Source organism: Bos grunniens, chromosome 5 (assembly GCF_055505025.1).
Source record: "Bos grunniens cultivar Pamir isolate PY7600 chromosome 5, Bosgru_T2T1.0, whole genome shotgun sequence".
Lineage (NCBI taxonomy): Eukaryota > Metazoa > Chordata > Mammalia > Artiodactyla > Bovidae > Bos > Bos grunniens.
This window is the reverse complement of record NC_141169.1, coordinates 103,507,419-103,530,875: the sequence shown is the minus strand read 5'-3', so window position 1 is coordinate 103,530,875 and position 23,457 is coordinate 103,507,419. Positions and strand designations below refer to the sequence as shown.

Below are 23,457 nucleotides of genomic sequence, written 5' to 3'. Positions count from 1 at the left end.
CAAGGACAGTGGGCTGGGCTGGGGGGTGGTGGGGAGTTTGTATTCAGACAGTGTCCCGGTCCTGGGGCCTTGATCTATGATGTAGAAGCTGGGAGGACTGGACACTGATTTTGTGGAGACTGAAGGGTGATTTCAGGGCTCAGGAGAGAAAAATGGGCTGCCCTGCATCTGGTCAATCACCCTGCTCCCAACTCCTGTTTTTTTTCTGGGTGAAAAAATTGCATTGCCCTCCCCAACCACACCCTAGTAAGTGGCTCAGACAGTCAAGAATCTGCCTGCAATGCAAGAGACTGGGCTTTGATCCCTCAGTCAGGAAGATCCCCTGGAGGAGGAAATGGCAACCCACTCCATTATTCTTGCCTGGAGAATTCCATGGACAGGGGAACCTGGTGGGCTATAGTCCAGGGGGTCACAAAGAGTTGAACACGACTGAGTGACTAACACTTTCACTTTCACCTATTTCTGGCCAATTTTCTTTCTCCAAACTCCTACTTTTTTTGGCTGTAAGAATTACATTGCCAGCCCCGCAACTGCCCCCCAGTAAGTATAGTGCCAGGATTCCTGGGCAGGGTAGATATTCAGAGTCTTGGGACCTGTTCTGTGGATTCTCTGACAATGAAAGAGAGCAAAGAGCTTGAGGAGCCCCTGACTGGTGGGGGTGAACCAGAGCAGTATGTTGGGGAACTCCTCTGCCTTGGTCCCCTGGGTCAGAGGGTTCTCATGCCCAGGGGTCCAAGAGAGGCTGATTCCCATTTTGAAGAGTCTAAAGTTCTCCCACCTGCCCTTAAGTGTTGCTCCTCATCAGTGAGATGCAAATTCCAGGCCTGTTTGATCCCCAAGGAGAAGGGATGAACTGGGTCCTCAGAGGCTGTCTTGGCATGGCAGCTCCCTGATAACCCCTGGCTCTGCCTTGGGGTCACACTGGCCAGAGTGGAGTTGACCCATCTCAGGATGAGACCCAAGGGAGCCCAGTCACTGTCTAACGCTGGAACACCATCGTCTGGAGCTCCCGGAAATGCTGGCTCAGGGATTTCTCTATGCCCAGGACCTTCTCCACACCCTCTTGCCTTGTTCTCCTTAGGGACCAGAACAACCTCAAATCCTCTCCCTGGTGCCTTCTCCCTGCCTGAGGTCCTCTGCTTCATATTGGGAGCCCTTCTCTTCCTGGTCCTTATCATCCTGGTGACTCAGCTGCTCAGATGGAGAGCAGAGCGCAGAGGTGGGCTGCAGGGGGAACTGGGGACCAGGGAGAGTGTGTGGAGGCAGGAGATGGAGCAGATGTGAGGAGAGAAACCTGGGCCAGGTCTCTGTTCTGAGTCTGCAGACTCCATGTGCTCTGTGCTGATCTCTAAAGGCTGAGTGTACACAGGTTCTTAGGACTGGGATGTGAATTCTCATATGACATGGCCTCTTCTGTGAGAGAAGAAAGAGTTGAGGCTGAGCTGTGGATTCAGGTCAGATGAGGAGAGAAGGTACACACACGATGCATGGGGTGGGAGACAATGCTGAGGTCCCAGCAGCCCATGTGAGCACTGGGGAGATGAAGGGTGGGCTGGCTGGATCGGGGTATCTGGAGCAGCATCTCTGACCTTCTGGGGGATCTCTCAGCCTTATCCAGTTATGAAGATGCTCTTGCTGAAGCTGTGTACAAGGACCTAGATCACCTTGTGACACAGAAAGGGGATCTTCTGGGCAGCCCAGGTGGGTGTCTCTGCCTGCCCTCCTGGGACTTCTGGTTGTCATCACCCACTGGCTGTGCACATCTTCTCAGTGTCTGCAGACCTCATGTATACCCCAAGCTCACAGAGGCGGCTCTACAAAGAGAGATGAGCCCCGAGCCTCCATCTGTGCTGCAGTAGCCAGGCCTGTCTCCGCGTTTCTTCTCAGTCTTAACACATGTTCCGTGGGTGTCCGGAGGGTCATTTCTGTGTATTCTGTGACATTTTTCTACACTTTACGATTCCTATCAGATGACTCAGTGAATAAAATGCCATGTTACATGAGGGACAATGAAGACAACAATGACCACAGATCTGATCCAGGTAATAGAGGTGGACCCGCTGAAACTGGATGTTGGGGAGGAGAGTTTCCCTCATAGAGATGAGATGCAAGGGAAACAGTATTCCTTTAATGGACCAGAGGGATCCCTTGTGTCCAGATGGGGTCTGTTCTCCCCCTTCTCTAGCTGTTCTGCAATGTCTCATGCTGGGGCTGGGCTCTCTGTGTCCTTAGTCACTCTCATTCGGTCACAACAGGCACATATTTAAAAGAAAACATTATCTGGAAACATCTCTAAAATCATTGTGGATGGTGACTGCAGCCATGAAATTAAGACACTCGCTTCTTGGAAGAAAAGCTCTCACAAACCTAGACAGTGTATTAAAAAGCAAAGACATCACTTTGCTGACAAAGGTCCGTATAGTCAAGGCTATGGTTTTTCCAGTAATCATGTACAGTTGTGAGAGCTGGACCATAAAGAAGGTAGAGCACTGAAGAATTGATGCTTTTGAACTGAGGTGCTGGAGAAGACTCTTGAGAGTCCCTTGGACAGTAAGAAGATCAAATCAGTCAATATTAAAGGGAATCAACACTGAATACACATTGGAAGAACTGATGCTGAAGCTGAAGCTCCAATACTTTGTCCACCTGATGGGAACAGCTGACTCATTGGAAAAGACCCTGATGCTGGGAAAGATTGAGGGCAGAAGGCGAAGAGGGTGACAGAGGATGAGATGGTTGGATGGTGTCACCGATTCAATGGACATGAACTTGGAAGAACTCCGGCAGATGGTGAGGGACAGGGAAGCCTTTCATTCTGCAGTCCTTGGAGTTGCAAAGAGTCAGACATGTCTTGGCGACTGAACAACAACAACAACATCTGGAAAACATAATTTGTCAAAATTTTATAGTAATGCTCATTGGTATAAGAGTTGCTTTGAGATATGTAATTTTAATCGGGAAATGTTGTTGTTGTTGTTGTTGAGTTGCTCAGTCATGTCTGACTCTTTGTGACCCCATGGACTTCAGCACGCCAGGTTTCCCTGTCCATCATCAGCTCCTAGAGCTTGCTTGAACTCATGTCCATTGAGTCAGTGATCCTATCTAATTATCTCATCCTCTGTCATCCTCTTGTTCTCCTGCTGTCAATCTTTCCCAGCATTAGGGTTTTTTCTAATGAGACAGTTCTTCACATCAGGTGGCCAAAGTATTGGAGCTTCAGCTTCATCATCAGTCCTTCCAGTGACTATTCAGGGTTGATTTCCTTTAGGATTGACAGTTTTGATCTCCCTGCAGTCCAAGGGACTCTGAAGAGTCTTCTTCAACACCACAGTTCAAAAGCATCAATTCTTTGATGTTCAGCCTTCTTTATGGTCCAACTCTCACATCCATACATGACTACTGGAAAAACCATAGCTTTGATTATATAGACATTTGTTGGCAAAGGAAGTATTGATATGTATAAAATCATTTGTTTGGTTTATGGGCACACCAGCATGAAATACAACCTTAGAAAAAATTCTGTTGCAACAAAGAGTGACTGGTACTTTTGTTTAGTGGCTCAGAAACTCTGGGTCAGAAGGGATCTTAGGTATTTCCCAGACCAACCCACTTCCTGTGGTTTCATCTGACCCTTGCTCTGCCTTTGGAAGCCCCAGATCAGAGGACTGATGCCCTTGGTGAGGATTACGATGATGCTGAAGAGGTACCATTGCCTGGGGCTCCTACTGCCTCTCAGGGGAGTGAGGAGGAAGTGCCCCCAGAGAAGGTGGATGTGACGAGGTCCTCTCAGACAGGTGAGTGGAGTTAGCTGATCTCCTGCAATCTTTGGTCTCTATCCTGGAAATGGTGAATTTGAGCTGCTCAGTGTCCATCCCTCATAGATATTCCAATTTTGGATGACCTCAAATAGTTGATAGCATCATTTTGATCTTATTCCTTTCTTTAATGCTTTCAGACTCCTGGGGAGAAGAGGAAGCACTCTAGTACTAGTAACTGTGTCTGCATGGCTTTATCCTTCATGTGCCTGCATTAACACTTGCAGATTACTTGAGCATATTTACCTAATACAAAAATAGAATAACTGAATAACCTTTTGTGCTGTCTCATATGTGAAATGCAGTTAGAGATTTTAAAGACTATGTTAGTATTGGAATTTGTAAGCATTTTTATACTTTAAAATGCACTCTGACCATAGGTCAACCCAAATATGTGTAAAGTGGATGGTATATATGGCCCTAAAAAACAAAAGCATGATGGTGGATTATGGACTCAGAATTTGTGGGCAGGTTCATGTTAATCTGCTCCACACATTTCAGTGGCCAAGGAAATACACTCATTCTCCATCAAGGGTATTTCTCCATCTGAGGTTCATGTGTTTCCTGGGGAAGGGGCAACTGCAGAAGGATCCTGTGGTTGCTTTTTGTGGGCTTTGGGGAACACAAGTCAAGACCACCAAGAGCAGAGTTGGATGGTCAGTGAGGAGCTGAGATTTCTCCAGATGTGATCTTCTACCTCCCTCTCCTTGTTGATTCAGACCTGTTGATTATGAAAAAAGAAAATTTTATACCCCTTCTAGAGATTCTTCCCTTCTTGGGCATCTCCTTGCTGATTGTGTAGCCTGGGAACAGATCTTTAATCCAGGATTTCCCATTTAAGTTGAGACCTCAGATGGGCTGAATCCTTTTTTGGGGGGTTGGGGGTGGGGAGGGGCAGTGCTGCAAGACTTGCAGGTCTTAGTGCCTGAAACAGAAATTGTACCTGGGCCACAGAAGTGAAAGCACCAAGTCCTGACCACTGGACCACTAACTAGCCAATTCCTGGGCCGGATCTTGAGAAGACAGCCCTGATCCATCCTCACTGAAATAAACATGAAATAGCCTGAGCCTCCCTGAGTGCACCTGGATCCCAGGGATGCTTTGTCATCACCACTTATTTGACTCACTTCCACCACAGGGTTCTGTCAGGTCCCTTTGCTTCAGTTCTAATCAAATGTTTCGTTCCTACTTCAGGTTCTTCTCTGAATATCTCTAGAGAGGTGGCTGATCCTAGGGAAGAAGAAGAGAGCCCCTGGTTGCTCCAGGGGGAGGAAGCAGACACTGGGTACGATGATGTTGAACTAAGTGCTCTGGAAACATCCATAGTTACTTCCCCATGATGTATTAAATATGAGATGTTGTCTCAGATATTCTAATTGCCCATATTTTAGTAGAATAGTGCTGACCTATAATTGTATTATATGGAAATTGCTCATAATGAAATATTCTCAATAAAATAGCTTTTTGCTTTGTTGACAATGGCAAGATTCATTCCAAATGCTCTTAGAGGATTGGTACTCAATCACAATTTCCTTATAAGGAAATACCAGATGAGTGAACTGACTTGTCTCACCTCCCCTAAATGCTAATTAAGGCATGACTTCACTCAGGCTCAGAAATGCTCCAGGTCACTCTTCTTAGACAGCAGATTCTAAACTTTGTCCACACTCACACCTTCATTCTTAGCAAGGTGAACTTGTGTGGGGGGCGGAAATCCTAAACCTTCCTATATGCTCTTCCCCTTTCCCAAGATGTCACACCATCTGTTTTTATTCAGTTATTGGGCACCAGATTGGGTGTGAGTTTCAAAGTTGAGGGTAAGAAATTGGCTGGTGGAAGAGAATGCATACAGCTTTCCTTACCCTGCCTAAATTCTCAAGGCCAATTAAAAATCTCACTCTACATAACTACCTCTTCCTTTTTATCTCCCATTCCCTAGGTTACTTTTTTCAGTTTTTTCCTCAAGTGCATATAGACTCTTTATCTCTCTTCTCCCATGTCTAGTTGGTTATCAAATCCTTTTAAATCCAGTCTTGCCTCTCCATCACTTTCTACTACTTCTTCAGGATGTTGTCATTTCTTGTCTGTCCAATTATCTAGCATTTAAAGTGAATTACATCAACTCGTATCTCTCTCCAAGTTGGTGAAGGGCAAATCGGTGCTACCTCACACCCTGTATCCAGGTGGGACAAAGTGAAAATGTTAGTCACTCAGTGGTGTCCGAATCTTTGCCACCCTGTGGACTGTAGCCTGCCAGGCTCCTCTGTCCATGAGATTCTCCAGGCAAGAATACTGGAGTGGAGTGGGTTACCATTCCCTTTTTCAGGGGGTCTTCCCCACCCAGAGATCGACCCCAGGTCTCCTGCCCAGCAGGCAGATTCTTTACCATCCAACCCACCACTGAGGGGCATCAGGTGGGATAAAGGGGCAAGAAATTGGAGAATAAGACAGAGGGGATCTAGAAGAAGGGATATAGACAAAAAGATGAGGAATTTGGGGCTATGTGAGTTTTATTGATGTCAATGGAGGCATCTGATATGACTGAACTCTTAGAGGAAGAATTTCAGACCAATAGGCTTCTCTGAAAACATGTTGTTTAAAGAGTCCTTTAATCTGGTAACTGTTGAAAATGTAAATGTGATCCTGCTGTGATTGTTCAGGGTAGAGAGAGCTGTCTTGTAGGGGTGACCAAGTAAACAATACATTTCCACAATACCCTGACTCCCATCCCATTTCATTGTGGACATTTGGAGAAGCTGCTGAACTAATATAAGACCTGAGAGTGCTGGCCTGAGTATGATTTGTGGCCAACCTGTTATTTAGTTGATGGCTCTGGATGATGTCCAAGGCTCCAACCTACACTCATACTTGTAATCTCTGTAATTTTTTTTTCTGTGCTGGGGATTAGAGATCCCTAGGGTTTCTCCAAGTGCAGCTCATGTGGCCATTTGCCATTGGGAAGTGATGAAATAAGTGACAGAGTAAAGTGTACCCATAAAGAATATTATATTTTATTCCTGATTCACGGTATCCATGAAGCCAAAAGAGCTGGTTACTGTAATTCTGGGTGATAAAAATCATATAAAATTATGGGAGAGGAGAGGAGGACAAGATTTCCCACCTAGACTTGGGAGAGTCTCAGGATGAGCCTATTATGGATTGAGTGCTCAAAACTGGCCAGGAGTTGGTGAATAGACTTTTGGACTGTTTAGATCAGGAAGATGAGGGCAATCATTCCAAGTTATCCACGTGGCCTGTGAAGGGGCCTTTTGTGAGGGGTGGTTTGGGAGGGTTTATCGTTCCAGGGTCTGTCACAAAAACAAGAAAACTTCTCTGCAGAGTATTAATTATGACAAGGCAGCCAGAATGTCATGTGGGGAAAGTATTTATAGGAAATTCTTTCCTATCTGTAGTGCACTTAGCATGTTAAGCTTGGAGGCCTGTCCTATGTTATTTGGGAAGACCCAGTGAAAGTCTCTAGGATTTTTCTGAAACCTCACAGGCACTTACCACCCATAAATACTTTATTCTGGCAGAATGGAGTAAGTTACAAAGACATGAAAATGTCAGGGATTATGTTTCATGGCAACTTTCAATGTAAAACCCTGTGTCGCAGGTAATGATATGATTTCTACAGAGGAAAAAAAAATTCCTTTAATCATAGTTCCATGTAAAAACAATAATTATGAAGAAGACAGGATTCTCATTTATTTGACAAAAAATATTACAGAGTTGTCTTTTAAGAATTTCTTGCTTCAAACATGGTGCTACATGGTGCTAAGCTCCACATCATCATATCCAGGCTCTTCTTGTCTCAGGACCAATGAGGACTCCTTCTCTTCCACCCCAGAGTCAACAGTTTCTCTTAGAGACTTCAGAGACATGCCTGAAACAGTAAGGAGAGTCTGGTTTTAGTGGTGACAAAATGACAAGACACAACCTTTGATGGAAGGATAGTAAAAGGGGCCACAAAGTATCTGAGGTGAGGGGGAGCACCCAGCATTGTCTAAAAGTCTAGATTGAGCTACTTCATACTGACTCAGCTACTCCATGCAACATCTTGTCTGGACCTTGGAAGTTGGAAAGAAGATGGACCAATAATGGCCAGGAGTGGAAAGGAGATGTGCATGCCTCTTCAACACTCGGTGGGTCTGATTTCTCAAGAAGTAGAGACAGGAGATGACCTCTGTAGAGTGCCTTAGATGCCCTCTTCTGAGCACCTCAGCAACAGAACCAGCCTGACCTGCAAGCTCTATGAGAACACTCTGGGTCCTCTGTCAGATGCCAGAAATGGGCAACTCAACCAAATTTCACAACCTCCTGCTCCCCAGGGACCATATCCCCACATATAGGCAGAAAGCCTAGTCCTTGGGAATGAGGGTCTTCATCTGGCAATTGAAGTGAGAGAAAATTTTCTCTTGGTTCCCATCTAGTGTTGAGATTTATGATTCTGTAGTTAAGGCTATTTCAGATTCTGCTTTAATAGTGAGCAATCAACTTTAAATATATGGTTACACAGATTTCTCAAAACAAGTTTTATAGCTCATAAATTTAATTTATACTGCCATTAAAAACATTTCAGATTAGTTCTCACAATTTGAAAAATCTCCAAATTTATTGTCAAAACGTATATTTCAATTTGGGGTATGAAAATGGAAACAAAGCCTCTGTAACTCATACAAATGTGTCTTTATCCAATTGATGATGGACACGGACAAGAGAACACAGTATGTTCTCCTCTTAGAAGAGATGAAGTAGCTCCAATATTCCAGAGATAATAAAAAGTCAATAATACCTGGTATATGTGGTGCATGCATGCTCACTCGTGTTTGACTCTTTGCAACCCCGTGGACTATAGCCCACAAGGCTCTTCTGTCCACATGATTTTCCAGGCAAGAATACTGGAGTGGGTTGCCATTTCTTTCTCCAGGGACTCTTCCTGACTCACGGATCGAATTCAAGTCTCTTTTGTCTCCTGCATTTGCAGGCAGAGTCCTTACTACTGCACCACCAGGGAAACCCAAACAAGGCTACCCCAGTTCTGATAGTAAAGAAACACTGACAGTTGATGAGTCAAACTCATCTTCTCCATGATGATGAAGTTAGGCTACTGAGCTGTCAACTCACCAGTCTGGGAATACCTGGCACCACCTCTATCATCTGGGAAAAAGTTATTCTCATTCATCCCAGGGAAGAAAGGATTTATGGGAACAGGTAACTCATCAACATCATCATAACCATTTCCTATGGTGTTGATGTTCTGTCCCGGAGGCTCTGAAAACAGATAAGAACTTAGGTGAAAAAGCAAAATATGAGTTGGACTAAGTGATGCTCCAAGTCCCTTCTGAGGCAGAGATTCAAATAAATGACTAATATATACTCCATATTCCAGGGCTGTTAAAGGCATGTAGTTTATTTCAGTGTGCTCAGAAATCATTTAAACCTTCTAAATATTCCAATATATCAGGGTCAATCATATTTTTCTAGTATGGTCTCTCATATCATAAAGCATCAACAAAATCTATAATGCTATGAGTTTTAGGTACTCTTTTTGAGCATGTGGTACAGAGTTGTAACACATACTATGCACATAAAAGTGACTGGGGAGCATGAATCTGATCCAAGAGAACCCAGGTGTCTGTGCTCTCTGAAGCTCTGGAAGACACAGAGCTGGTGGGAGAGGGAGCCTGGACATCTGTTACTCAGAGACAGGATATTCCACCATCCCAGTTACAGGACGCCTGGGTTTCAGTCCCTTTTAGTCGTCCATCTTTACTAACTGGAAAAGGTCCAGGAAGGCATTCTTCTTTCTCTGTGCATGTGAGCATGCTCAGTCATGTCCGACTCTCTGCGACCCCACGGACTATAGCCTGCCAGGCTCCTCTGTCCATGGGATTCTCCAGGCAAGAATACTGTAGTGGTTTGCCGTGCCCTCCTCCAGGGAACCTTCCCAATCCAGGGATCAAACCCTATCAAGACACAAGACACCCGCTTGTGTCTCCTGCATTAGCAGGTGGAGTCTTTATTATCGCACCACCCGGGAAGCCCATCTAGGTATAAGAGTCTACCCCAATTTCAACAATAAGAACAACTGACTGTTAAGTGGGTCAAAACTCATCTTCTCCACACGATGAAGTCAGGTTACTGAGCTGTCAACTCACTTGTCTGGGAATAACGGGCGCCACCTCTGTCCTCTGGGGAAAAGTTATTTTCATTCATCCCAGGGAAGAAAAGATTTACAGGAACAGGTAACTCATCGACATCATCATAACCATTTCCTGTGGTGTTGATACGCTGTCTCAGAGGATCTGTAAACAGACACGGACTTAGGTGGAATAGCAAAGTATGTGTTGGACTATGTGATGGCCTAAGTCCTTTCTAATGCAGAAGTTCAAACAACTGATAAATATAGACTCTATATTCCAAGGTCGTGTCAAAGGCATGTATTTGATCTCACAGTGCTCAGAAATCATTTAAATCTTTTAACTATTTCAATATATCAGGGTCAGTCATATTTTTCTAACACGGTCTCTCATATCATAAAGCATCAACAAAAGCTATTATGCTATGAGTTTCAGGTACTATTTCAAGCATATGATACAGATTTATAACATATACTGTGCACTTATCAGTGACTGGGGAGGATGAATCTGGACCAAGAGAACCCAGGTGTCTGTGTGCTCTCTAAGGCTCTGGGAGACACAGAGCTGGTGGGAGAGGGATCCTGGACATCTGTTACTCAGAGACAGGATATCCCACCATCCCAGTCACAAGATGCCTGGGTTTCAGTCCCTTCTAGACCTTGGTTGACCTTAGGATCTCACCTCCAGGGGTTGTCCATCTTTATTATCTGGAGAAGACCCAGAGAGGACATTGTCCTTTCTCCAGTTCCTTATAAGTAAGAGTTTCTGGTCATTGGTAACTACCAGCACTGATCACTCCATATATTCCAGGGCTTATCAATAGCAATATTTGTGTCTCAATATATATAAAAATCCATGAAATAATTAAAATATCAGACTGAATCTGGATCCAACTATAGTTTCCAATGTTCTCTTTAGCCACACAATTTTTAGTTTATCAGTTTCAGATTTTTTTTAAATGGTCTTAAAATCTTTAATGGTACATTAGATAATAATGTACTATTAGATCCATGCATGCTCAGTTGCTTCAGTTGTGTCCAACTGTTTGAGACCCTGTGGACTGTAGCCTGCCAGGCTCCTCTGTCCGTGGGGATTCTCTGGCCAAGACTACTGGAGTCAGTTGCCCTGCCCTCCTTCAGAGGATCTTCCTGATCCAGGGATCAAACCAGCATCTCTTATCTCTCTGCATTGGCAGGCAGGTTCTCTACCACTAGCGCCACCTGGGAAGCACTACATATTCAGTCTGTAACTGGGTAGAAGTGGTCATGAATACAGAGAACTAGGTCTGACCTTTCCACTTCTGAGGTCATAGAGTGGGCAAGAGAGGGAAAAAGTTGTTGTGAACTAGAGAAAAGAGATCCTTCCCGTGTGGATGATTAAGACATCCTGTGATGTCTTAATCACAGGAAGAGATCCTCAGACACAATTCCTCCTCCGCATCCCCACCATCCAAGGGAAGACCTGCTACCTGAGGCAGAGTCGGGGTATCCATCCTCTCCATCATCCCCTGTGTAATACGGCAGCTTAGTTGCTGAGTCATCAGACAGGTTACCTGGTAGGGAGAAAAGCATCATAGAAAAATGGAAACCTTTGCCCTGTCATGGTAGGATGCCTGCTGTCATAGTTTAGAGGAAATATTGAGACTTCAGACTTGTAGAGAGAAGGCTTGGAACTCCATGTGAAGTTGGCTTAATAAGGTTAGGTCTCTGTTTGCTGAAAATAACACACAGCCAACTCATGATCAGAGGGGAGGGCGTGGGACTTACCTTGGCTATCCAACAGGTCCTTCTTCCCTGGTTTTATGATGTCATCAATCTCCTGGTACACAGCTTCATCAACAGCAGCTTCAAAATCAGATAACTCTGGGAAAGTGGCATGAGTTAGAGACTGACCCTGGAGTTAATCCCTTTATCAACAGAAAAGGCCTTCAGTGCTCTCCAGCGTTGCCCCTTGGGGAACCACTCTGGGCTGCTCAGGCTCCTTTCTTAGCTACATGGAACAGAACTAGATTTCCTGACCCTGACCTTGATCTCACACTCAATATCCACTGGCACTGTTCACACAGGAAGTCATAATTCTCAAGAAATTTTACATTCAACCCAGGACCAAGGATTCCATTCTTTCAAATCCTGTTGTCTACTGTAGAAAAGGTGGGATTTTACCAGATAATGAGCATGGAGACCAATACTTGTGCACTTTCTTGATGTCACAACAGACTCAATTTCTTTCCCACCACTTTCCAGGTCATTTAGCATCCCTAAGGCCCACCTTGGTGCTCTGCTCTCCATCTGTGTAGCTGTATCCCCAGGATGATGAGGACCATGAAGAGAAGGGCTCCGAGGATGATGCAGATGATCATGGGAAGGGAGAGGATGCCAGGGTCTGGAGCTGAGTCAAAGTGGACCATAGGGTTTTAGGAGGGTCATAAGTCCAGAGAAACCCTTCTGTCCTTATACTGGTCTTCTTCTGAGTCTTCAAGACCATGAAGTCACCAGTAAGACACAATGGGTTTGCCTGAACCCCAAGATGTGATCGATAGAGGTCTTTCCCTGAGCTATGTCAAGTGTCTTCTCATTTTGGTTCTAGAGGATTTTTACAGGATGAAAGTTGGTGAAGCTCTGAGGACATCAGCTGCCACTGCTTAACAGGATTGTAAACATGAGATCATTAAGGTTTTCTGTACTGATATGGGTAGTTTTGTTGAAATATAAAGATATATAGTGCAGGTGCCTGAAAATATGGGGATCTCCACAATCACACTGCTCAGAGCAGCAGAACCACTTACTTCCATGGCTGGAGGGAACTGCTGTTCTCTCACAGTGAGAGAAGGAAAAAAAGAATGGATTACTGTACTGAGTTAATTGGAAAAAGCCATCAGGTTACATCTATCATTATGGGCATATCATTCTCTCCCAGATCCCAGGAAATCAGATAATAGCTTTTTCTCAAGCCAGAGCACAAAGCAGCAGGTTACCCCAGGAAGTGCTCTGGATACAAACTCACACTTGTCCTCCACTCACTGGGATGAACACCGAGCCCCTCACTCACCAGAGCACCTCACACCAGCATCCTCCTCGTGCTTGCAGTCGCTCTGTCCCCAGGGCTCAGCAGCACAGTCCCACAGGGAGGACTCCTGGCCCCCGCACCGCACCTCATCCAGCCAGATGCTCCCGTTTCCAGGGCCAAATGTCGCAGCTGGCACAGCTTCCAGAGCCGGGCCACAGCCCAGCTGCTGACACACCACCTCAGCCTCTGCCAGGCTCCAGGAGTCATCACACACGGTGCCCCAGGAGCCGCTGTGCCAGACCTCTACCCGCCCTGAGCACTCGCTGTCTCCTCCCCTGAGCCGGAGCTTCTCTCTGTCTGAAAAGGCAGCAGCCCCTCCTGTGACTCCCCTGGTGGGAGGAAGGAGCCCCTGGGAGCCACAGGGGAGGGGGCGGGGCTGACGTACCTGTGCAGGGGGCAGCAGTTGGACAGCTCTTGTGTTTCCCTCCTGTAGAAGCAATGATGAGAAGTGCTGGATCAGGGACTGCTGGGGCTGGTCTTGTTCCCAAACAAGATTATCAAAGGTCCTTGGCTCAATCCAAACAACAAGTAAAAACAGGGGTTTCATCATCTAATGGGCTGAGACATTAACTACATCTTGCCACAAGCTGAAATTTCTTTATCTCTTTGCTGTTTACCAGGTCCATACCGCACAACGAATACAAATACGTGGAAACACAGACAGAAACATAGCCCACCTTTTTCTAGATTCAACCTAAATTCATCACTTAGACTGAAAAACATAAAATCACACTAACAACATCCTACGGGGTTGGGACAGACACAAAAACAGAACAGTAATTTACCTGCACATGAGATATAGGCTTCGTCCTTTGGATAGCATGAGTTGTAATTCCAAGGGTCAGAAGGACACTGCCAGAGAGAGGTATCAGTTTTCTGACAACGGATTCTATCTACCCACCGGGGTCTAGAACCTTCCCTAAGAGCAACTGAAGTGGTGAGACTTCCACTGTTCCCACAGTCAAGCTGTCGGCAGATCATGGACACAGTGATGTCTTCCATGGGGCTGCGGCAGATACTGCCCCAGGTCCCATTGTAGAAAACTTCCAGCCACCCAGCACACTCCTGGTCCTTTCTCACCATCCTGACAGCCAGGAAATCTAAGATTGAAAAGGAGAGGAAACAGGACATAGTGAACAATACCCAACTCAGTGCTCTGGGTTTTCCTCTCTCCAAGAATTTGTGACTATACATCCCTGACCTAGTTGAGGAGATGTCCACTAGGTGACAAGAATGACATTCATCTCCCTTTCATCTTACTTTGTCTTTTTGTGTCTATTTCTACCACAGTGATGTCATGGATATGAACAGAGAGAAAGACTAATCTGGGTACCTGCAAGCAGGGGGAGCTAGATCCTGCTTCCTGGTAAAATCTAAAAAGGATCTGTGAATGGGATGTGATGTGGATACTGGGGTGGGGGGTGGGTAGGCAGAATAATGAACTCACAAATCTCTACATCATAATCTGTGGAACCTGTGAATATGTTACCTTACATTTGAAAATGGACTTTACAGATGTTACTAAGATAAGGACTTTGGGATGGTGAGACTAAGCTGGAATATTGTGAATTAACCACCTGAGTCCAGCCTAATCACCTCCTTATCCCTGGTATCCTTAAATGGATAACCTTGCAAAGCTCCAGTTAGAGGGAATTGTAAAGAAGAATGCTCAGAAGAGACATAGTTTGCTGTAGGTCTGAAGAAGAAGAGGGCTCTAAGCCAAGGAAAGAGGTCACAAAGAAACCAGGAAAGGCTGGGAAAGGAGTCCTCCCTGTGCCTTCAGGAAGATCGCAGCTCTGTGAGCACCAGGATGTTGGCCCACGGAGACCGTCAGCAGACTCCTAGCAAATAGAACTGAACAGAGTAAATCTGTGCTTTCATTACAGCACCAACGGGATCTCTAGACTTTACTACCACAGGGAACTGAAAAGAGAGCTCTGCTGTCGTGTGGAAACTGTAAGAAACGGCTCTGCCAGGAAACACTGCTGAGAAGAAAGAACAAAAACGTCAGCTGCTGCAGGAGGCAGTGAAAGCACCTCGTCTTCACGTCTGCTGGAACCACAGGTTCCATGGGAGAAAGCCTCCTTCTCTAGTCCTTTCAGCATCTCTCCCTCAGGGCTTAGAACCCCATCCTCCAGCCACCCCCATTCCCCAGCCTGTGGACAGTGTGCAGCGCAGACCTGAGCAGATAACCCCAGCGTCCTGCTTGTGTCTGCAGTCGTGCTGCCCCCAGCCTCGGGAAGGGCACCTCCACACGTGGGACTCTTTTCCTGTGCAGTTCAGATCGTCCAGCCAGATGGGCCCTGACCCTGCCCCGAAGTGAGCAGACCTCGTGGCGTAGAGGGCTTCTCCACAGCCCAGCTGCCTGCACACCACGCGGGCATCGTCCAGGTCCCAGCCATCATCACAGATGGTGCCCCAGGAGCCCTGGTCAAGGATCTCCACTCTCCCGGCGCAGTGACCGCCCCCGTCCACCAGGCGGAGCTGCCTGCTGTCTGAGGAGAGAGAAATGGGACAATGGGGCATTGACAGGGGAATGAGAAGGGTCTTCTATTCTGTGGGACCCTCACCTGAGCAGTAGGGGGCGCTCTCCTCTGGGGATGCTGAGGCCGCTGGTTCAGACACGGGGTACTTGCACTGGGGCAGCACCTGGGTTTGGTTTCCTGCAGAAACAGCAATGATTAGAGAGCTGGGAAGCTGAACAACTGGAAACTGATTTAAGCTAAATAATGATCTAGTGATGGAGCCTGAGATGGGAGCTATAACATAGCAGCAAAGTTAATGTAATTTTAATCTCTATTGAGACTTCTGTGTTTGAGAATGCCAAAATTTTTCTTTTACGCTATGTATTGCCCTAAGAATGAGTTACATGTGTCTTTGTGAATTATGGTTTCCTCACTGTTTATGCCCAGTAGGGGGATTGCTGGGTCAGAAAAGGAAACGGCAATCCACTCCAGGACTATTGCCTGGAAAATCCCACGGACACAGGAGCCTGGTAGACTACAGCCCATGGGGTCGCAAAGAGTCGGACATGACTGAGCGACTTCACTAACACTTCACTTCATGCTAATTTTATTCCTAGGTTTTGAAGGACTGTGGCTCAGATCCTGAACTCTTATTGCCAAATTCAGACTTAAACTGAAGAAAGTAGGGAAACTACTAGACCATTCAGGTATGACCTAAATAAAATCCCTTACGATTATACAGTGAAAGTGAGAAATAGATTCAAGGGATTAGATCTAATAGACAGAGTGCCTGAAGAACTATGGACAGAGGTTCATGACGTTGTACAGAAGATGGGGATCAAGACCATCCCCAAGAAAAAGAAATGCAAAAAAGCAAAATGGCTATCTGAGGAGGCCTTACAAACAGATGTAAAAAGAAGAGAAGCAAAAAGCAAAGGAGAAAAGGAAAGATATTCCCATTTGAATGCAGAGTTACAAAGAATAGCAAGGAGAGACAAGAAAGCCTTCCTCAGTGATCAGTGCAAAGAAATAGAGGGAAACAATAGAATGGGAAAGACTAGAGATCTCTTCAAGAAAATTAGAAATACCAAGGGAACATTTCATGCAAAGATGGGCACAACCAAGGACAGAAATGGTATGGACGTAACAGAAGCAGAAGATATTAAGAAGAGGTGGCAAGAATACACAGAAGAACTATACAAAACTGATCTTCATGACCCAGATAATCATGATGGTATGATCACTCACCTAGAGCCAGACATCCTGGAATGTGAAGTCAAGTGGGCCTTAAGAAGCATTACTATGAACAAAGTTATCGGAGGTGATGGAATTCCTGTTGAGCTATGTCAAATCCTAAAAGATGATGCTGTTAAAGTGCTGCACTCAATATGACAGCAAATTTGGAAAACTCAGCCGTGGCCACAGGACTGGAAAAGGTCAACTTTCATTCCAATCCCAAAGAAAGGCAATGCCAAAGAATGCTCAAACTACCACACAATCACAGTCATCTCACACGCTAGCAAAGTAATGCTCAAAATTCTCCAAGCCAGGCTTCAACAGTACATGAACCATGAACTTCCAGATGTTTAGGCTGGATGTAGAAAAGGCTGAGGAACCAGAGATCAAATTGACAACATCTGTTGGGTCATCAAAAAAGCAAGAGAGTTCCAGAAAAACATCTATTTCTGCTTTATTGACTATGCCAAAGACTTTAACTGTGTAGATCACAACAAAGTGTGGAAAATTCTTCAAGAGATGGGAATACCAGACCACTTGATCTGCCTCTTGAGAAATCTGTATACAGGTCAATAAACAACAGTTAGAACTGGACATGGAACAACAGATAGGGAAAGGAGTATGTCAAGGCTGTATATTGTCACCCTGTTTATTTAACTTATTTGCAGAGTACATCATGAGAAATGTTGGTCTGGATGAAGCACAAGCTGGAATCAAGATTGCCGGGAGAAATATCAATAACCTCAGATGTGCAGATGACACCACCTTTATGGCAGAAAGTGAAGAAGAACTAAAGAGCCTCTTGATGAAAGTGAAAGAGGAGAGTGAAAAAGTTGGCTTAAAACTCAACATTCAGAAAACTAAGATCATGGCATCTGGTGTCATCGCTTCATATGAAATTGATGGGGAAACAGTTGAAACAATGGCTGACTTTATTTTCTTGGGCTCCAAAATCACTACAGTTGGTGACTGCAGCCATGAAATTAAAAGATGCTTCCTTCTTAGAGTAAAAGTTATGACCAAACCAGACAGCATATTAAAAAACAGAGACATTACTTTACCAACGAAGGTCTGTCTAGTCAAAGCTATGGTTTTTCCAGTAGTCATGTATGGATGTGACAGTTGGACTATAAAGAAAGTTGAGCACCAAAGAATTGATTCTTCTGAACTGTGGTGTTGGAGAAGACTCTTGAGAGTCCCTTGGACTGCAAGGAGATGCAACCAGTCCATCCTAAAGGGATCAGTCCTGAATATTCATTGGAAGGACTGATACTGAAGCTGAAGCTCCAATACTTTGGCCACCTGATGTGAAGAACTGACTGATTTGAAAAGACCCTGATGCTGGGAAAGATTGAAGGCATGAGGAAAGGGGATGACAGAGGATGAGATTGTTGGATGGCATCAATGACTCAATGGACATGAGTTTGAGTAAACTCCGGGAGTTGGTGATGGACAGGGAGGCCTGGCGTGCTTCGATTCATGGGGTCACAAAGAGTTGGACATGACGGAGTGACTGAACTGAACTGAACTGAACTGATATTGTTCTCCATAGTGGCTGTATCAGTTTACATTTCCACCAACAGTACAAGAGGGTTCCCGTTTCTCCACATCATGCCCAGTATTAATCGTTGTAGATTTTTTTATAATGACCGTTCTGACAGGTGTGAGGTAATACTTCATTGTAGTTTTGATTTGCATTTCAAGAAGGAGGGGATATATGTATACATATAACTGATTCACTCCTTGAACAGCAGAAACTAATACCACATTGTAAAGCAATTATACTCAATTAAAAAAATTATGTTACATTAGCTGTTCTAATCCTAAATCTATCTCTAATTAAAAGATGCAAAATAAAACCTTTTCTGAAGGATTTCTATAATTTTATACTTCTATGTCTGTCATTTTAAAAATGCTTACATAGAAGAGATCTCCTGGAAAACCAAGAGGAAAAAGGAGACATTAGAAAGTATTCCCAAAGGTATTCAGCTACTAGAGTTATCTAGCAGAGAATTTAAGTAGCCGTGATTACAGTGATTATAGAATTAGTTGACAAGATATATCTTGTCAGAAAAATGATAACAAGAAAACAAATAAAAATTCTAGAGCTGAAACTTAATAACTGAAATTAAGAACTAGAGAATGAGTGTATCAGCACATTAGATCAGCACAAGGTAGAAACTGTAAAATAGAAGATCAGAGGACAAATATTCATCTATTTAGAATGCAGCTCACATGGTAAGTGTCCCGGTTATATTGCTATATAACAAAGTTTTCCAAAAATGTTAGTAGCAGTAGGAAAACAAAAACAAACAACTTCATTTTACTTAAGACTTTCCGGGTCAGTAACTTGGGACAGACAAACTTGGCAGTTCTGTCTTGGGATTTTCATGTGGCTGCACTTAGATGTCATCTGGGGCTGAAGTTGTCTGAGAACTTGACTGAACTGTGGTTACATAAGGAAATTCCCCGTAGTATTTCAAGGGTAAAGGGACATCATGTCTGCAATCTAATTCAGAAAGATTTTACATATTCAGGGAGAAATGGGGTGAGAGGCAAACCAAGAGGAAAAGAGAAAGACAGAAACAGACAGAGAAAGGAAGACTAAAGCAAAATACCAACACTGGGAAATCCAGGTGAATGTCATCTGGAAAGTTTTATTCTTGCAATTATTCTTGCAACTTTTCTGTAAATCTCAAATTAGCTCAAAAGAAAAAAAATTAAAAGGTGAAAACAAGTCAGAGAGAATTCATTGCTCAGACACTTACACAGGGAAAAAAAAAAATACTAGTAACATCAAAAAATAAAATGCCTAGGAGACAAAACCCAGTAAAAGATGAGCAAATCTTCTGAGAGAAATTCAAGACCAAATTGAATAGAGGAATGTATGATGTCAGTGAGTTGGAAAACTCAAAATTACTACAGTCAATCATCCTCAAGTTTATATTTAGATTAAATCAAATCTCAGTCAAAATACCTTATGCTTTTTTGGTGAAAAATGATAAGCTGACTCACAAGTTTATACAAAATGCAAAGACCAAAAACAGCCAATGTGGTTGGCAAGACAAGCAATGAAGACTAAGTATAAAGTAATTCCTATAAATTAAAAGTTTCATACTTATTATAAAATTACAATAATTAATAAAACATTCAAGGGTGTAGAAATGATACAATGGAACAGAGTAGAGAGTCTCAAAAAATACTCAGACAACCATACCCTTCTGTTTATGACAAAGTGGCAGTGCAATCTGGAACACTGTCTTTTCAGAAAGATCTGGGTCAATTGGATGTCTGTATGAACTCTGACAATTATCTTACATAGATATCCACATCAGAAGGAAAGCACAACATGCAAGAGATAAATAATTAAACTTCTATAAAATACTCTCAGAGAATGTTTTTATGGTGTAGGCAGAGTTATTACAACACGGGAGACCTGGGTTCAATCCCTGGGTTGGGAAGATCTCCTGGAGAAGGAAATGGCAACCCACTCCAGTCTTCTTGCCTGGAAAATCCCATGGATGGAGGAACCTGGTAGGCCAGAATCGGACACGACTGAGTAACATTTACTTTACTTTAGAGTTATTTGTAAAGGGATATGAGAAGCACTAAGGGCTTCCCTGGTGGCTCAGTGGTAAAGACTCTGTCTGCCAGCACAGGAAATGCAAGAGACTCAGATTCAATCCCAGGATTGGAAGATCCCCTGGAGGAGGAAATGGCACACCACTCCAGTATGCTTGCTGGGAAATCCCATGGACAAAGGAACTTGGTGGGCTACAGTCCATGCCATGGCAAAGACTGTAGGCACTGTAGCCAAATGACAGAGCGACTGAGCAAGTGACTCAAACATTAAATAAATTAGATAAAATAAATTAAATAAATTAGATACAAAAGAAAACATACTGCAAAATTTTATATACACTTCAAACACTGATGAAGTATTCTACGGTAGAAGTTAGTAAGCAATTTTCACTGGAGAGGAGGGAGAGGACAGTTATGGGGAGGCAACAATAATTCTGTGGTGCTGGGAATGTTCTCTTTGTTGACTTGGACTGGAGAACATGACTGAAGTCTAACTTACTGCTTATACATTGTTTTCTATGACCATGTGTAAATAACACTGTTGTTTAAAAATATATTATTCCCCTTCATACTTTTTGCCCTGACCTGAAAAATAAATGAAGAATAAGAAGAACCATATTTCACCATGGAATATCTGACTATTGAAGCCAGTTTTCCCTCACTCTCTGCTCTTGGAGACGTTTCACTCCAGGAGCATCCCGAGTACCAGTAGCCCTTGTCCCTCTCTCTTACCTGAGCAGATCACAGAGGCTGTGTTGCCATGGGAACAGTCAGGGACACCCAGGGCAGTCACAGGGCACTCCCACAGGAAGGACTCCACCCCCAAGCAGTGAAATCGGACTGTTGAGATCTGATCACCTCCTTCCATAAAGTGTGGTCCTCTGGGGGTGGAGATGGCGACTCCACAGCCGAGCTGATGACAGACAACATTGGCATTGGCCAGAGTCCAGTGGGAGGCACAGAGCGCTCTCCATTGTCCAGAAATGTTCACCTCCACCTGCCCCTCACACTGAAAGGAGCCGTTTGTCATGAGCCGGACTTCTGAGTATGCTGGATATGAGATGACAGGATTTCAGCAAAATCTCATGATTTCTCACCTGAACAGAGTGTGTAGGGAGGTTAAGTCCTGACATGTATATTACCTGAACAGACAACTTGAGCAGCTCCACTGTGGTGACAAGTGCCCCCTGGACAGGGCATTCTGGGGCAGGACCAGAGCTCAGGCTCCTTCCCCTCACACCTGAACTCTTCAGCCCAGACCTGGCCATCTGACTCCCTGAAGGGCACATGTCCCAGGACAGACACAGCCTTGCCACATCCCAGCTCTGCACAGATGACCTGGCCAGTGGGGAGTGCAAAGTTCCTGTCAGACACTGGGATCCAGTCTTGTTCGGAATGCACTTCAACTCGCCCAGAGCAAGGTCTAGCTCCTCCAGCTAGACGCACAAATACTGAGAGAAAAACAACAAACCTAGTCAATGTTCATGGACCTTGCTTGATAATTGAAAACAATATGTCCCAGGCATCACTGTAAAAACTTTTATTTCCTAGGACAGGGAAAGGGGAGAGAATTTGACAGTTATCATCATAACTGGATTTTCATGTGCAAGTCTCTGAAGAGAAATCCAGAAGGATTACAGGGTCAGTTTGATGGCTGAATCCCAAGAACATATACTTTGAGATTGGTTAAAAATGTGAATTCCTTGGTCTTGGAGCCTGGACAGATCTGGCCTAAGACAAATCACCGGAACAACTGAATACCAGGAACACATATTTTAGCACTGGTTGGAGAAGAAAATTTCTTATTTAGAAGGCTGGGGCCTACAGACCCAAGGACACTGTATAATAGTTGAGCACTTAAACTTGAATGCAGAGATATGCAGAACACAACCCACCAAGAGGGATGTGGGATATGAGATTAGAGATGTATCATCCAGACAAAGTTAGAAAGCTTTGCTGAGACTTCTGGGGCTAATATTCTGACCAGTTTTCTCTCCCAGGGGCTAGTCTTCAAGTGACTTAGGTTATGGAAAATCATGAGGCTGTATCCATGAGCGCATGCCAACTTCTAGACAGATGACAGCTCCAGTAAAGAAATATGGATATTATAACTAATTGGCACCATATTTTTTCCAAAAGTTTGGTGATAACAATTTCCAAGAATTTATTAGGTTGCCTAAGTGGAAAATAAGATGAGTTAAGAAAGCTCAGAGAGTCATAGAGAGGGGTGTTCAGTTCAGTTCAGTCACTCAGTCATGTCCAACTCTTTGTGACCCCATGGATTGCAACACACCAGGCCTCCCTGTCCATCACCAACTCTGGAAGCTTGCTGAAACTCACGTCCATCGAGTCAGTGATGCCATCCAACCATCTCACCCTCTGTCATCCCCTTCTCCTCCTGCCCACAATCTTTCCCAGAATCAGGGTCTTTTCAAATGAGTCAGCTCTTTGCATCAGGTGTCCAAAATATTGGAGTTTCAGCTTCAACACCAGTCCTTCCAATGAATATTCAGGACTGATTTCCTTTAGTACTGACTGGCTGGATCTCTTTGCTGTACAGGGACACTCAAGAGTCTTCCCCAACACCACAGTTGAAAAGCATCAATTCTTTGGCTCTCAGCTTTCTTTACAGTCTAATTCTCACATCTATACATGACTACTGGAAAACCATAGTGGGGGCATGGTCCTGACCATCTCTCTTGAAATCCCAGGATTTGTCAATGAACCTGGGGGAGAGGGAGTTCTTAATGAGAGTTTCCCAGACAGCTGAGTTTGCAGATCATCTCCTATTAGAGATTTTTCTTCTGAGACAGGAGTTGTAGAAAATGCAAAGGGGTGACAGTAATTGATTTTAATACCACCATTGTACTAATTCTGTATTCCTATCAACAGAAAAATTTGCATTCTTCTCAAGCACACATGGCATGTTCTCCTGGCTAGATGACATGCTAGGTACAAACAAGTTTGAACAAATTCAAGATCAGCATCATTCCAAGTATCTTTATGACCACAGTGGAGTGAAACTAAAATTCAGTGATGACAAGAAAACAGGAAAATTAATGAGTACCTAAAAATTAAACAACACACTCTTATTTGAAGATTGCCTTTTCTATTTCCATAAACAATGCCATTGAGACTTTGATAGGGATT

At 44.2% G+C, this 23,457-nt stretch overlaps 2 protein-coding genes across 2 annotated transcripts in view; one reads left to right on the top strand and one right to left on the bottom strand.

Moving 5' to 3' along the window:
• LOC147372833 (antigen WC1.1-like) overlaps positions 1-5,286 on the top strand; it is a 53,172-nt gene extending 47,886 nt beyond the window's left edge. Inside the window, 2 exon segments of the mRNA XM_086404354.1 lie at positions 3,651-3,794; positions 5,010-5,286. Coding sequence (XP_086260480.1) covers positions 3,651-3,794; positions 5,010-5,155 — 290 coding nt within the window. The 3' untranslated portion in view covers positions 5,156-5,286.
• A 2,212-nt stretch (positions 5,287-7,498) lies between these two features.
• On the bottom strand, positions 7,499-23,254 carry LOC147372832 (antigen WC1.1-like). The gene is given in 14 exon segments (XM_086404353.1): positions 7,499-7,701; positions 8,943-9,089; positions 9,977-10,123; positions 11,427-11,510; positions 11,725-11,820; positions 12,227-12,402; positions 13,003-13,321; positions 13,410-13,451; positions 13,810-14,124; positions 15,205-15,519; positions 15,595-15,687; positions 21,040-21,357; positions 21,450-21,758; positions 23,227-23,254. Coding segments are annotated over 14 exon segments (2,508 nt in total). The 3' UTR covers positions 7,499-7,582.
• Positions 23,255-23,457: the final 203 nt, after the last annotated feature.